The 15,052-nt window shown below is 56.1% G+C and overlaps 5 protein-coding genes across 5 annotated transcripts; 3 read left to right on the forward strand and 2 right to left on the reverse strand.

Moving 5' to 3' along the window:
* Positions 1-589: 589 nt before the first annotated feature.
* SPBR_06369 (uncharacterized protein) lies at positions 590-5,026 on the forward strand (the record flags this gene model as incomplete). The annotated part of the gene is made up of 1 exon (XM_040764626.1): positions 590-5,026. The coding sequence occupies one exon, from the start codon at positions 590-592 to the stop codon at positions 5,024-5,026; it is 4,437 nt and encodes a 1,478-aa protein (XP_040617633.1).
* Positions 5,027-5,555: 529 nt separating this feature from the next.
* On the reverse strand, positions 5,556-6,678 carry SPBR_07478 (vacuolar protein sorting 26; the record flags this gene model as incomplete). Its single annotated transcript, XM_040765732.1, has 3 exons — positions 5,556-5,843; positions 5,913-6,385; positions 6,462-6,678. 3 exons carry the CDS (start codon positions 6,676-6,678, stop codon positions 5,556-5,558), a joined length of 978 nt encoding a protein of 325 aa, XP_040617634.1.
* A 1,032-nt stretch (positions 6,679-7,710) lies between these two features.
* On the forward strand, positions 7,711-8,807 carry SPBR_07506 (60S ribosomal protein L9-A; the record flags this gene model as incomplete). The annotated part of the gene is made up of 2 exons (XM_040765760.1): positions 7,711-7,978; positions 8,272-8,807. The coding sequence occupies 2 exons, from the start codon at positions 7,711-7,713 to the stop codon at positions 8,805-8,807; spliced, it is 804 nt and encodes a 267-aa protein (XP_040617635.1).
* An 890-nt stretch (positions 8,808-9,697) lies between these two features.
* SPBR_07432 (uncharacterized protein) lies at positions 9,698-10,873 on the reverse strand (the record flags this gene model as incomplete). Its single annotated transcript, XM_040765686.1, has 1 exon — positions 9,698-10,873. One exon carries the CDS (start codon positions 10,871-10,873, stop codon positions 9,698-9,700), a length of 1,176 nt encoding a protein of 391 aa, XP_040617636.1.
* A 2,156-nt stretch (positions 10,874-13,029) lies between these two features.
* Positions 13,030-13,302, forward strand: SPBR_08024 (uncharacterized protein; the record flags this gene model as incomplete). Its single annotated transcript, XM_040766274.1, has 1 exon — positions 13,030-13,302. One exon carries the CDS (start codon positions 13,030-13,032, stop codon positions 13,300-13,302), a length of 273 nt encoding a protein of 90 aa, XP_040617637.1.
* Between the last annotated feature and the right edge of the window lie 1,750 nt (positions 13,303-15,052).

The raw sequence follows: 15,052 nt of genomic DNA on the forward strand, positions 1-15,052 counted from the left end.
CCATGCGGCCGGCGTTTTACGGATTTGTGATGTTTGATCTTTGCCGTTTCGTTTGTATTTCAACGTGATAAATTAGAAACTCGGTGGACTATTTGAGAATGAGCTGTCAAGAATAATGAATAGACGAAGTTGACTAAATTCGAGAAACGCTCTGTAAAGCCCCTGTGGAATACAGCGCTAAATGTTGACCACCAGGGAACAACAGGGGAAGAGCCGTTGGCAACGCCCTAAAAGGCTAATCTAGGCCTCTGAGCGTCACGTGTATGCATTCAAGACTATTCTCTGGAGCTGATTTCCCTTTTCGGTTAGCGCCCCAGCCTGTTCGCTCTTGCTTTGGCCGCCAGCCTGACGGACGCGTTTGGAGTGGACCTGAAAAAGACTGTTTTGCTCTTTCACTGTAGAGGCTCTAAAATTGAAGCATCACGACATACTACGATACATTAAGGACAACAGCACAACGCAACCACCGTGTCATCCACGCCTGCAACGGACAGCGAATCGACTCGAACTCATTAAGAAAGCCTTCTCTCGCCCTCCAACGACCAATTCAACCCCGGTGCGCCTCCGCGCGCTGGATGGAGAGGCCGCGATGGGTTCCCGCGAGCTGTTCTACGCCTACAAAGAAACGCGAGTGAGCCTCGAACCCGCGTCTCCCGCGACCGTTGTCCACGCACAGGTGCCCGCAGCCAATGGAGGTGGCGGTCGTCGGTTAACAAGCAGGCTGGTCGGCGGTGCCGGCAGCTCGGGCAGCCACTACGGCAACGGCAACGGCAGCAGCAGCCCGAGCCTGTCTGTGTCGTCCTTTGCGAGCCTTTCTGGAAGCAACAGCGGCGACAACAGCACATTCACGGACGAGGAGCGGTTTTATCGCGCCAAGAACCTTGCTTCCGAGTCGGGCATCTACCACCGCCGCCATCACGACGCGCCGCGCAGTTTCCTGTGGCGTGTGCTCGAGGGCGGTTACGTCCTCGGCATCCGCGCCATCGACGTCGCCAAGCACCAGCCGGAGAGCCCCTCATCGGCACCCGACGCGCCCCTGACCTTGTATCTGCATTTCCCCAAGCCCGTGCGGCCGGGCTGCATCGCCCTTGCCGACCCGCAGCAGCACGACGCTCTGGCCGTGTTTGTGCTCGACGAGTCGTTTTATTTGCACCACCTGCTGCTGCGGCCCGATGTGTTCCGCAAACGGGCGTTTGCCAACGAAGCCGACCTCGGCGAAGCCTGGAAGCCGTACCTCTCCGCCACGTTCAACTTTAAGCAGCCGCGGTGTCTGGTGGCTGTCAGCGCCAACGAGTTTGTGGTGGCCCTGCATGATGGTGGCCTCATCAATTTCCGCCGCGACTCCAGTCACCAAAGTCCGGCAACTGCAGCGGCGGCGTCTGTGTCTTGGAAAGAGTCGTTCCACAGCCCCGTCGGCCTCATCCAGGGCCTCCGCAGCATCCTGCCGTTCCAGGGCGGGCCAACTATCAAGTATGAGGGCACGAATCTCGAGATCGCAGCAGCTGCCTCGGCCGTCACAGCGACGCTCAGCCTCGACAACGGCGATGGAACGTCTACTGGCACGAACGGAGCGGCCTTTTTCTTCACCGTCTGTCTCGACCACCGACTGCGCATTTGGAACATTGAGCGCGGCGAGATCTGCTACACGGGCGACATCCTCGGTCTGGCGCGCGAGCCGCACGAGCTGGGCAAGTGGACCATTGATCCCAGCCAGACCAACCTCTTGCGCGTTGTCCCGCTCGACAACCAACCGGGTGCCGCCATTATCGCCACGTACTCGCCTGTCGGCGCCGGCGGCTTCAAGTTCTGGAAGGCCACTGCCAAGGCGGCCCCTGACGGTGCCAACAGCAGCAGTGGCGCTGCACGTGTCGAGGTCGAGCCCCTGGACAGTGCACCAGAGTCGCTACTGCCGCCAACGCCATCGGCAGCCGACGTCTGGACGCTGGCCGACTTTGCCATCTCGTACACGGCACCGCGCAAGCTGAGCCTGTGGGTGCTCTGGAAGAACAACCTAATCTACCGCGTCATGCAGACCGAGGCCGACCTCGACGATCTGGCGTCCGACTGGCAGGAGACTTGGACGGCCGTGCACACCGAGAGCGGTGCACCTACAGCACAGACGTCCGGCCCCTGCGACCCGACCGACGCCGCCGAAAAGTGGCTTGATCTCATCTTCTTCCCCGGCCGCTTCTCGCGCGCGACGCTCGAGACTGCCCTGGCCATGTACGAGCGCGGTCTGGGTGCGACGAAAGACAAGACCTCCAAGCGGAGCACGCCTTCTAGTACGGCTGTTTCGACGACCGCGTCCGCGTCGAGTCTCATGGAGTCCATCTGCACGGTCCTGGGATCGACCGCTGCCCTCGAGCGCGGCTCGTCCGGCGCCATGGACTACGATCTCTTCCGCAGCGCCAGCGAGATCCAGTGGCGCCGCTTCTACCGCCTCCTCATTGAGCTCGACAAACAGCGCAGCGAAGCCCTCGCGCTTGCCCTCGACCCGGACCTGGGCCTGGCCTGGGTTGTGTGCACCGACTGTTTGGCTGCCGCCCGTGAGTGCAGCGGCCTTGAGCTCGTCTATCACAACGCTCCATCGAGCCAGTCCTCATCCATCTTTGGTGGCCGGGGCAGCGGCAGCGGCGGCCTCCACCGCAGCAGAAGCGGAAGCGGAAGCAACAGTGCCAACTCCGAAAAGTTCAGCCGTCTGCTGTCTGCGGGTGCCTCGTTCGTGGAGAGCTTCTCTGACGGCATGCTGCAGACATGCGAGGCTGCGCTGCGCGCGGAGCTCTTTGACGACGCCTCGTCCAAGACGGACGAGGAGCGCATCCAGTCGCTCGGCGACAAGGCCGGCTTCTGGCGGCACCTGACCGAGGACGAGTGCGCGCAGGTCATTGACATTCTCGGCGACAACTTTGAGCTGGTCGACGAGACCACCTACCGGACGCTCTTCTCTTTGTTCGACGATGTTGTCCAGCAGCAGTTGCAGGGCGGCCATGACGTGCGCTACCCTTTTACGCAGTTTGGCCTGAAGCTTGTCGTGCGTGGCATCCAGGACACCGCCGAGCTGTTCTGGCAGATCCTGTTCCGCCAGCTGATCCTGCTGGTGCACATGGAGTTTGAGCTCGAGGACGAACGCGTCGCGTTGCACAGCCGCATCGACGTGGGCCAGGTGTACTCGCGCCTGATCGACGCCCTTAAGCGCCTTGAGCTCGTCAAGTGGCTGTCGCGGACCGAGTTCAGCGTCGCCCTGAAGCGGGCCGAGCGTGAGTCGCTGTCCGGATCCTTTTCTGGCGGCTCGTTCTCGACGGCAGCAGGAGGCTCGTTCACCGCCGGCTCGGCAGCCGGGTCAACAGGCGGAGCGTCCAATGCAGGCACATCTGATGAGAACGCGACTCAGGTTATTACGGTGCTTGCCGGCAGCGTTGGCCACCTGCTGGGCCTCGGCGAGCAGGCCGGCAGTGTCCCACTGTCCTCGCTCTTGACCGACATTATCGTCGACGTCTGCTCGGCCCGCAGCACGATTGAGCTTGACCCGGCCATGATCCAGTGCATGCTTCTCAAGCGCGGCCGCCCCGATCTCTCCCTGCAGCTCAGCGTTTTCGCCACCGACGACCCCTTCTCAACCTATGTGCAGGGCCGCACGTTCCTGGCGCTGCGCAACTACGACACTGCCGCGCTCTATTTCCAAAAGGCGGCCGTTGGCCTCAGCACCGTGGTCCGCCATCCGCTGCGCCACAGCGCCGGCCTGATCGACGACTCTGAGTGGAACCTGTTCTACAGCGGCCTGCCCAACTACTACGCCCACATCGTGTCCTTGTACGACCGGCAAAAGGCCTATGCCTACGTTATCGACTTTTCCCGCCTGTCGCTGCAGTTTGTGCGCAGCAAGGCCAACAGCCTCAGTGCCAGAATCATCAACACTGGAAGCAACGGCAGCAACGGCAGCCAGCAGGCCAAGGGTGGCAGTAAAGCCGACAGCCGCCATGGAAGCTTCGGCGCCAACGATCCGACCGCCGAGGCCGCCGTCTTGTCGTCCACGCGCACCGAGATGCTCAGCCGCCTGTTCACAGCGGCCACAGCCCTGTCGCGCTTCGACACCGCACACAGTGCGCTCCTGTCTATGGGCCAGCCTTTCTTACCACAGTCTTCTGCATCGTCTTCCTCTTCTTCATCGCCCACGCCTTCAACTGGCACCGGCGCCGCCGCGCTCCAGCGCTCCGGCCTGCGCTACCTTGTCGAAAAGATGTGCGAGACGGGCCAGGTTGCGGCCCTGCTGGCCCTCCCCTTCCCTGGTGGTCTGCGCGATACCGTCGACGATGTTCTCGAGCAAAAGTGCCGCGCCGCCATGGAGGTCGTCCGCGGCACGCCGTGGCACCATGTGCTCTACAGCTGGCGCGTCGCGCACAACGACTACCGCGGCGCCGCCAGCGTGTTGCTCGACCAGCTGCACAAGCTGCAGCAAGCCGGCGAAGGCGACAAGTTCTTGGCGACGGCGTCCGCTGCTGCCGCTGATGCCGGCGGAAGCGACGACGTCCTCGACACGCCCGTGACGCGCCAGTACCTCAAGCTGATCAACACATTGAGCTGTGTCGACCCCAAACAGGCGTGGATCTACACAGAGGACCCGCTGGTCCAGCCGTCGTCCGCCGGCAACAATGCTAGTGCGCCGCATGACACGGCCATTCCCAGCGTGGAGACGTCCTCCGGCGACAACATCGCGGGCACGCAGGCAACGGAAGCCGAGACACAGCCCGCCTCCCAGGCATCAACAGCAGCATCAGGACCTGCATCAGCATCAGCGTCAGCATCCGCTGCAGCTAAGAAGAGCGACAGCAACCCCATGGCATCGTTCCTCCAAAAAGCCGCTGCCGCGCAACGGCCACCGTGGCGCAAGGTGGTCACACTGGCCGACCTGCGCAAGCAGTACCAGGCCGAGTTGGACCGCATCGCGGCGATCCAGAACAACCAGTTTGCTTTTGGAAGCGGCGGTGGTGGTGGCGACGGCGAAGACATCACCATGGACGACTCATAACGTAATCAAGTGCGTGAATGAGAGAAGGAGCGGGCTGAGCGTGCTTTGGGTTTACAAAGTATAAAAAAGGGTCTCTAGGGCTCAGGGCGGCGTTGGGATTTTTTCCTTTGATATAGTCTCTGTCTATTTATGTTTTTATTTTCTTTCAATTCATTGTTCGATGTTCTGTTCTTTGCCATATTTTGCAATACAGATGCTCTGCTTTTGTTTCTCTTCTGTTTGTTCATGTAGTTGTATTACAACGACGGCATAGCCCGCTGTTCTCAGAGATACATACGCACGCACGTCGCCGATGCCGACATATCACAACAAGTCCCAGTGTAAAAACTAGCGATTGTATTGTATACACTTGCGCTGAAGAACCTAAAGGCGACAATATACATGCTGTAGAAGAAAACGAAAGACCTAACAAAGCTACAAAACACGGTCGCAGGTGGTAATTTCATGACAATTGAAAAGCGACTGGCCAGCTTTTCACACTCCCACGCCCTCAAAGCTACTTTCTCGTGGACACTCCGCCTCTCCGCAACTATGCAGGGGGCGGAAGCGCCACGGCGGCCTTGTTCTCTGGCGGCGGGGCATGTATTGCGGACGGCGCGGCCGCCTCGGCGTTGGCGATCTCGGGCGCCTGCCGGTACAGAATGATCTCCGACTGTTTAAAGTATCTCCGGGCGTCTTCGTCGATAAGCACCAGACTCAGGTAGTACCGCGTCGAGAACTTCTTGTTCACGTCCCGGAACGTGGGTGTGAGGTCGAAGCCGCCGAGGAAGAGGCGGATGGGGATGGTCTCGCCACGCGAGGGCGAGCCGTCCATGATCTGGTCGGTCAGCGGTCTATGCCTACGCTTACAGCATCACGATAAACATATCAACGGCTATGGACGCACCTCGAAGCGCACGAGCGTCTCGCTCTCGTTGTACTGGTTCGGGGCAGCACCGGTTGTCTCGCGCCGGATGATCGACAGCTCCATGTGTTTGATCTTGAGCCGCACCAGCAAAAAGTAGATGCGGCCGACAATCACATCCTTAAGGTGGTACTTGGACTTGCTGTACTCAAATTCAATGTGCAAGCAGTCCTCGATGCCGACATCCATCTTGATGGGCGAGTTCATCTCCGGCGGGATGCGGTAGCTGTACACCCAAATGTCCTTTTCGCGGATCACGTCGGCCATGCGCCGCGAGACCGTCACGCGCACAAAGTACCGCAGCTTGACGTTGATGCCGTTGTACGACTCGTACTGCTTCTCGACGTTTTTGAAGTTGAAATCGAACGTCTGCGGGTGCTGCAGCTCGCCCGGCGCCGCCAGCTCCTGCACGAGCGACAGGAACTCGTAGTGGTTGCCGCGATCAAAGAACATTTCTGACAATCAGCGGGGGGGTGTCCTTATTTTATTCTCCAAAACAAGAGGCACGGGGACATGAGGTCTTGGACCTACCGATTGTGCCAATAAACTGCACCTTGATGCCCGTGTGCTCAAGACGCTTGCCGTCCTTTGGCCGCACAGTCACGGCACCCTTGACGGACTCGCCATCCATGTACAGCGGTGCCTTCTCGCGGCGGTTCTTTTCCAACCGCACGTCCACCATGGACCGATCATCGCTGTTCTCGAGGACAACGTCAATGTCCACAGGGGTCGAGAAGAAGTACGCCATTGTGGCGGTGGAGGAAGCAAAAAAGGGGGCCGCAGTCTGGCCTTGGTATCATTCAGAAAGAGATGTCGAACAGGAAAACGCCTGGATGCTTTGGCCGTGCCCTTGAGGCAATTCGTCGATGGTGACGTCGATGGTCTGTTTCTTGGTGATCTTTCGTTGATGGTGGCGGGAAGCGTGAGGGACTTGTTTTGTGATTGCCGGCGATGATTCGTCTCATGAATTACTTCGCGGGCTTCGTATTTAGGTCATGAATGCACGTTATCGAGTGGTCTGGCGTTGTTGCGTCGTGGCGCCGTCAAAGTCGTCGTATGTGGAATCAAGAGATGTCGGCCAGGGGGACGGTGACAAACCGCTACAGTCGGCCGTGAGCTCCGCCTGAGCATGGGCTGCTATGCCGCTAGTAAATGCAGCTGCCTTGTTCGCAAAGCTGAGCTAGCCTTGCACATGACGTGTCAGGTGCTGGAAAAACACAAGGCTGGGGAAGCACTGGTGAAGATTGGGTAGACCCGCTTCCCAACCACCTAAACCCCACCTTTTGACCTGATCCTCATTTCTTATCGCCGGTATTGGTCACGTGCAGATTACACCACGGCCCTAGGCGGTCTATTTCTTGAAAAGTGGGGCATCGGTTCTTCGGAATAATTTTTTTCACGCTTCCCAGATTCTGTACCCATATTGCGCACAGCGCAAGGAAGGGAGGGGACCCAGCAAAAAATTCGAAAATGTTAGTGGGAAAGTGTGCGAGGGCTACACCCGTTTCCAGCCAGCCCATACCCGAAGAAAAAAATTAGAACCAAGGGAAAATCGCTTTGCAGGCTCACGACTTTTTCGCACGTCTCCCCCATCTTCCATCTTCATCACCCAACGTCACTTCACACCACACGCGGCCAACCCCCCGACCGACGATTCAAGATGAAGTACATTCACTCTGAGGAGACTCTGGAGATTCCGGAAGGAGGTACGATTTGCCATGAGAGACAATCCTCTTTATTTTGACGCCGGGCGTCTTCTTTGAACAAATGACCGCTTCGGATGCGCAACCGCGACTCGACGGCCCGACCGACCGACAACGACAAGGGGAATAGCAAGGCAAAAGGCATCGACGGCAAAGGACGGCTTCGACCGACTCAAAATCATGGACAACAGCTTCTCGACGGCATTGGTGGCTGCGTCCACCTCCAAATCGGACTCGGCTACAAAAGTGCGGACGGGCCACGGATTGAGAAGGGAAGGGAGGACGTGCTCTTCGGATTCGTGGTCCAGGTAGCCTTTGCAGCGGCAGACGAGGCGGAGACGGGAGGTCAACGCCGCGACGACCAATTATGTTTACCGGCAATACATTCTTCGACAGGCAGAACGACAAGAGCTTCGTCAGAGAAGGACGACGACTCGTCTCTGTCTGTTTGATGGGAACCTGCGACCGCAACGAGAACAACTACGACGACCAGATGCCTATCCTTGCCTACCCTTTTTGTTGTCGATCAGCCCGGGATCGCGTGCGCCCGAAGCCATTGTTTTTTTGAGGACGACGCGAGGTGGAATGTTTCTTCATTTTCTCTCGCGACGTGCATGCTGACCATGTTTGCGTTACAGTCAAGGTCCATATCAAGTCCAGACTCGTAACCGTTGAGGGCCCCAGAGGAAAGCTCACCAAGAACCTGAGCCACGTCGCCGTCAACTTCTCCCTGCCGAAGAAGAACGTCATCCAGATCGAGATCCACCACGGCAACCGCAAGAATGTCGCTACCCTGCGCACCGTCCGGACGCTGATCAACAACCTGATCATTGGCGTCACCAAGGGCTACAAGTACAAGATGCGCTACGTGTACGCCCATTTCCCCATCAACGTCAACGTGGACAAGAACAGCGAGACGGGCCTGTTCGAGGTCGAGATCCGCAACTTCATCGGCGAGAAGATTGTGCGGCGGGTGGTGATGCAGGCGGGCGTCGATGTCGAGATCTCCAAGGCGCAGAAGGACGAGCTGATCCTGACGGGCAACTCCCTCGAGGCGGTCTCCCAGAGCGCAGCAGACATCCAGCAGATCTGCAAGGTCCGGAACAAGGACATCCGGAAGTTCCTGGACGGTCTGTACGTCTCGGAGAAGGGCAACATTGAGGAGGAGGCGTAACGAAATTTTGGTTGTTTCTTATATCGATCTATGATTTCAGTGACGTTGTACCAAACGGCTTCTTTTCTCGGTTTGCGGTTTTGTTTTCACAGCACGGGACACATGGAAAAAAAGGCGAATGGGTGGAGAGGGGGGCAGTTGGCAGTATGTGTGTGAGGTGAACAGAGCAGGCTCGATATACATACAGATATGGGCTACTCGACCCTCTACGCAACATTTGACAGGGGGTTTTGCCCAGCACCAAAACAAAAACGACCCTCTCGACAAAAAATAAAAAATGCTTCTTATTATTTTGCATCTATCACATGTGTCCGAGCACTCCTCGTCTGTAATTTACGTTTGAGATGAAATCAGAAAGATTATAACAGCCTTGAGACCGGCGCCAAGCGAACGTATCCATATCTAATACAATTAGATATACATCAAGACCTACTTTTTTTGCAATATGTGGACGATATTTACGATAACCACGACGAGAAGAGCCTCGGAAGGGACTCAAATCAATACAGGCAAGTACGCAGCACAGATCAAGTCCAGATGGTGGTCATTTTGTTATTAGCTTTATTTTATAATAGGAATATATATCGTCGTAGATTGCCGTCGAAAAACTCCCAAGTCTGCATTGGTATCGATCGTGTCCGTCGCGTCCTTTTCGTTGTTTCATTTTCATACCCGTTTCTCTTCCCTTTCTTTCCCCTTCATCCCTTCTCATGTCATGCTCGTTGATGCAACCGTCCCAAACGCCATCGCAATGAAGGCAAAAGGCAAAAATGCAGAGTTAAATACAAAATCGTCCCTTTCGGGCAATGTAAAATATGTTCCAAGGAAAAAACAGTGGCAAGTTTCTGGTCCTCCAATTCCGTCTTCATTGGCTCGGAACAGAATTTCATCTACATCCGAGATGGCGCACGAGACGGACGCGACGTCCGAGAAGGACGGGACGACCGTGACACCCGCGTGGGATCACTGCGCCGACTGGCTCGTGTGCCCCTTGACCGCCTTGAGTTTTGGCTGCTCGGAATGGTCGCCGTGTACGACGAGGCGCTGTAGTAGCCGCTGCGGACGTCACTGCGCGACCGCGCGGGGCGGCGGCGTTCCTCCGTCTTGTGGTCGTTGTGGCGCTTGAGGCCGAGGAGGAGCAGGAGCGTGCCAGCAGCAGCACCAAGGCCAAGCCAGCGGCGGTTGTGGCTCTTCTTCTCGCTCATGGGCGGCGGCGACGGACGCCCGCCCCCGCCGTACCAGCTGCTGTGCTCACGACCACCGCTGCCGTGATGCCCGTAGCGCTCCTCCTCGATGATGGTCACGTTCTCCTCGCGGTCGTGGCGCTTCGGACGACGGCCCAGGAGGGCCATGAAGCCGTGCCAGATACCGCGGACGAGCACGCACGCGCAGACGGCAATGAGCAGGGCAATGCCCGCCAGCGTGCCAATGACAATGCCGGCAATGGTGCCGCCAGACAAGTGGTTCGAAGAAGTGGTCGAGGTAACGCCGTCGCCGGTGCCGGCGGCACCGACCGCGGTGCCTGTGGCTGTGCCAGAACCCGACGTGGCCTTGTAGGGTGGATTGTAGGGCGATGTGACGGTCGCGCCATTGCTGGTGTAGGTCGTATAGTGCGTCGGTGTCGGAGTCGGAGTCGGGGCAGCAAAGTTGGTCGTCGTACCGCCGCCACCGCCTCCGCCGGAGCCCGGATTGTCCAGGCACTGGCCGTTGTATGGGCAGTACTGCCAGCTGCCGCAGCACACGCTGCCACATGGAATTTGTCCAGAGCCAGCAACAGGGGTGCAGATACCGCCCGTTGCCAAGGGTTGCGAGTCGGAGGTGTAGGTGCTCGTATACGTCTGCGTCTCGGTCCAGGTGGTGGTGTAGAGTTCGTAGGCGGCAACGACGATGTTTACCCGCTCTTTCTCAATTTCTTTGGAAAGATCTCGCCGGGGGTCTTGCGACACCTCGGGTATTGGCAGCGCAGACGTTGATGTGAGGAGGAGGAGGAGAGGTAGGAGTTTGGCGGCCGACGGTAGGCTTGCTGAAGCCCGCCGCGGGAGGTTCTTGCAGAGTTCAGAGAACATTGTGACAAGTGTATATAAGAGCCACGAGACGAGAGGCAAAAGACGCCGATCAGCTCCGCCGCCGAGCTGGGCAACTTCGGTGTGTTTTGTGTGAGCAGCAGGCGGCTTCGTGGTGACTGGAATGTGAAGGCGGTCGAGAAGTGGGGTGGAGAGCGGGCTGGTGACGGTGTAACTGGAGGGTCGAACCACGTTCCGGACGAGACAATCCTCTGGAATGCGGAAAGAAAGCTTAATTCGACAGAAGCCAGATCGGCGCGAAAGGTCTGCAATGTCGACACCTCGATTTCTCCAGAAGGGATTGGAGTATGTTGTATTCAAAAAAAGTGAATCGTCTCCAAACCGTCAGGCGGAAGTGTCGTCAGCGGGCCAGGGTCGGGTGTCGATGCGGAGGGGAAGTTGTGAGAGCCGAGAATGCAAGGACGGATACACAAGATGCACGATAAAAAGAGAGAGTGAGAGAAAACGACAAGGAAAGGGAGAGAGTTGAAAGCAGATCAAAGAAAAGGAGAGAGGAAGCAAGTATTTTGGAATGCAAGTGGCATCCTGCGTCGACTTAAGAGGCAGGATGCATGCACTCTAACACGCGTGCCGCGCCGGCAGGAAGGCGCAAATCGCCCAGCCAAGACGTGTGAGCAAAAAAAATATTAAAAATGGCTGGGAGGAAGGACCCGAAGGCGGGCAGTGGGTGTTGTAAGTGGTCACAGTGGAGAGAGGCCAGAAGTAAACAGGGCAGACAGGGGTGTGGGTGCTGTTGAATGGTGGGCATTGGGCGGCTTTGGCTCCATCGAACACGACACAGCGCTGCAAACTTACAGGGGTATGGCCTGGAAAAAGACGCCTCTCATTTCCCCCAACCTCCTCGCTGCGCCAAACCCAGCCAGCCAGCCAGCCTCTCGCATTTTTACAGTCAAACATTGTGCCGGTGATCCTCGGTGGCGACGCGTGCTCTCTGCCACTCTGCTCACCACTGGCTACGGGGCATAAGGTCTACAACAAAGGTAAAGCTCTTTCAGAGCTGGAAAATATACAAGATCTTGTAAAATCACACCGATCCACTGGAATATTCCCTTGAAGAGCAAAGGGCGATGATAAAGGGTGTTGCAAACACGAAACTCCTGTGTGCCGGTCAGACATGCGGAGCGACAAGGAACGAAGAGAAGAAGCACAAGCCAGAGTACAAAAAGGACATGCAGGAGAGAGGGCTTTTCAAACATATACAAAATTACGTTTATATCCCATGTAGGGTAGCTCTTGGACTCTCAGTCGTCGGTTCTAGTTTGAAATAAAATCCACACGAACCTCTATTCCTGCGTCCTTCATTGACGACAAGTGAATTCCCCTTGCCAGGAGTCCATCGAACAACCGCCTCTTCGCATAGAGAGAGATCCAAGCATTTTTACATCGATATCACTGGCCTGAGAGAGCAGATCGCGCTGGGCCTAGTCACCACGAAGCTGGTGCAAGTATGAGCCGACACGATGAGGATATTTTAAGATGTTTCAAAACAACACTGCGCTTTCTACACCGCTAAAGACATCCAGCGAATTCCTCCGTGCTACAAGTCGTTGCGTTTAACTATCCGATTCCCACAACAGACGGGGCGGCTCAGAACCCGACTTCTCTTACCACCATTTCACTCCACCTTCAACTTGCCTCTGTAAAATGGCTCCTCCTACGAACCAAGACCTGAATGCGAGGGGCGAAAATCAGTGCATCAGCATTACACCCGAGAGAAAGTATTACAGATGTTCAAATACGTGGGTTAAACGGAGCCTGCGGCCGACGGAATGGCAGAAGCAAAGCGGTTTTCTGTATGTGCCAACGTTCAACTTGGAGCGGATCCTCAACGAAGGAGCGTGCCTGCAGTACCTTGCGGAGAGAACAGACATCCCTCTGCCGAAGCTCTATGCCTGTTTCGAGGACGACGGGGCAGCCTACTTGATAACGGAGTATGTTGATGGCGTGGGGATGAACGAGCTTACTGCGGAAGATCAGAAAATAGTCGCCCAGGAACTTGAAGCGCATATAAATACGCTTAAGACTTTAACATCCAACGTCTGGGGAGGCCCCGGCGGCTTGGTAAGATAAGTTCAGAGGGTTCAAAAACTGGGGCAGGCGCAGTAGCTAATCAAAAGCAGGTGTTGCCTCCATACCGCATGATGAGAAAGTCGGACGGGTGGCCTTGGCTGATGCGTTCGCGGGGGAAGCACGATCTTGTCTTTTGCCACAACGACCTCTCTGCGAACAACGTCATCGTGGAGGCCGCTACCCTAAAGATCAAGGCCATTATTGACTGGGAGTACGGAGGGTTCTTTCCGCCCGAGTTCGAGAAGCCTTTTTACCTGCGAGCTGGTCCCTCGGTGGCGCTTCCGGGCGAGATAGACGACACCGACGTTTTGACGAACCTGATGAACCAAGAGAAGGTTTAGTGTTATGGGCGCGGCTCCACGGGGTCGCAACAACGGGCCTCGAGCACACGCACGGCCCCGCAAAAGGACAGGAACAAAGAAGATGAAGATGCGGGACGGGACGAGTGCTGGTAGGGATTGTGGCCAAAAGTGAGGGCGGATTGGGTCGTGGCAGAATTCTGCATAAATACACAAATGTCTTGGAGATATGCCCGTGACAAGGATCGTGGCCGTCGGGTCGGTCCTTCATGCAGAGTACGAAATACATCCTTCACGTCATCCTTCAGGCCCCTGTAGAAGAGTGCCATAGCTGCGGAGTCGTTCCAGCCGCGGTAGGTTGTGAGCCGTCCGAACTCTTTAGCGGTGAAGCCGATTTGACTTGGCGTAGCTTGAAGGTCCTTCTCTCGTACTTCAACCACTTGATATCAGGATCCTCGACAGCGCCCCGAGCGCCCTTCTGTGCGTCTGCAATCTTGTTAAAAAAAGCTATTATAGTGGCGAGACAAGGTAGGGATTCGGGATTCGTACGCTCTGCGTTGGTGGTTGACTTGTTTCCATTGGCTCTTGCTACGCGCGGCAATGAATACGCTTTCTTCCTGGTAGAGTATTGTACTATTTTCTTCTCATGCATTATGTTGAATCAAGTTTGGTGTCAATCGTATTGTAGGTTGCGTCCCTCTGTGTTTTATTTATGGCTGGGTGCCAACCTCATGCCTACGGAGTAATCATACTGCAGTGCAAGTGCTACGAGGTCATCTCGTCATCTACGCTGCGAATACAGCGGGATGTGAGGACTTAGCTGCTCCACACAACGTGCACATACCACCTAAAGTCTACAAAATGCCACACTCGAACATGGCCCTATTTGTCTAGGCCGCAAAAAGTAGATTCTGAGCACGTGGACAAGCTAAAAGTCGTCCCATAATCGTTAAACAAAAAAAGGCGGCCGAAAAGATAACATAAAAAACCTATATACCGTCTTCCATATCGGTTTAATTGCCGACAAGCGATGGTGGTAAAGAATATACAGAAGGTGTAAATAGGAGGATTGTGTTGATGAATGCGGGTAAAAGTAAACAAACGAAGAGGGCGCCGCGTTTTCGATATGGTCACGAGAAAGATGGGTCCGTGAGACCCTTATAGTACGTATTGGTCACATGATCCGGTTTTTTTGTTGTACGATTTTTTCGGCAAATGCACTGTCTCACTGTCAAAGCTCTCCCAGCGTGAACCGTTCGGTCTTGGTTGCGGCTTTTGGTATTTCTATCCGACAACCTGCGAATTACTTGTGCCTCGCATGTCCTCACGATTTCCACGTACGACCAAGGGCGTTGACACGCTCGGGATCTCGTCTGTTCCCCCCTCGGATTAGGAGTTGGGTCAGCGACGGCCAGCGAACGCCCGGTGTTGTCCGTTTCCTTTTTTGGTTCTAGTTCAGTGTCGTATTTCTGGACATATTTCGTATGTTGTATACATTCAGAAGTTTACGAAAGGAATCAACGAAGCCTCCTGTCAGGTTCCGTTGTCTTCATGTTTTTCACCTCGTTCGCCCTTTCAATCGCACCTTCTTATCTTATCGCGCCAGCCTCTTTCCGTTTTGGTGGCGGTGTTGGACGCGGCATTTTGTGGCCCAAGCTTTGGGGAGCTTAGCGGGGCGTGGCAGTCATTGGCGGTAGCGGAGCACCTTACCTTCTCTAGCGTGCAGCGCTGTACTTCTGTACCAAGGAAGCACTGCATTCGTAGCAGCAGACCTTCTTTGACACCATCGTCA

Source organism: Sporothrix brasiliensis, assembly GCF_000820605.1.
Source record: "Sporothrix brasiliensis 5110 chromosome Unknown Cont20, whole genome shotgun sequence".
Taxonomy (NCBI): Eukaryota; Fungi; Ascomycota; class Sordariomycetes; order Ophiostomatales; family Ophiostomataceae; genus Sporothrix; species Sporothrix brasiliensis.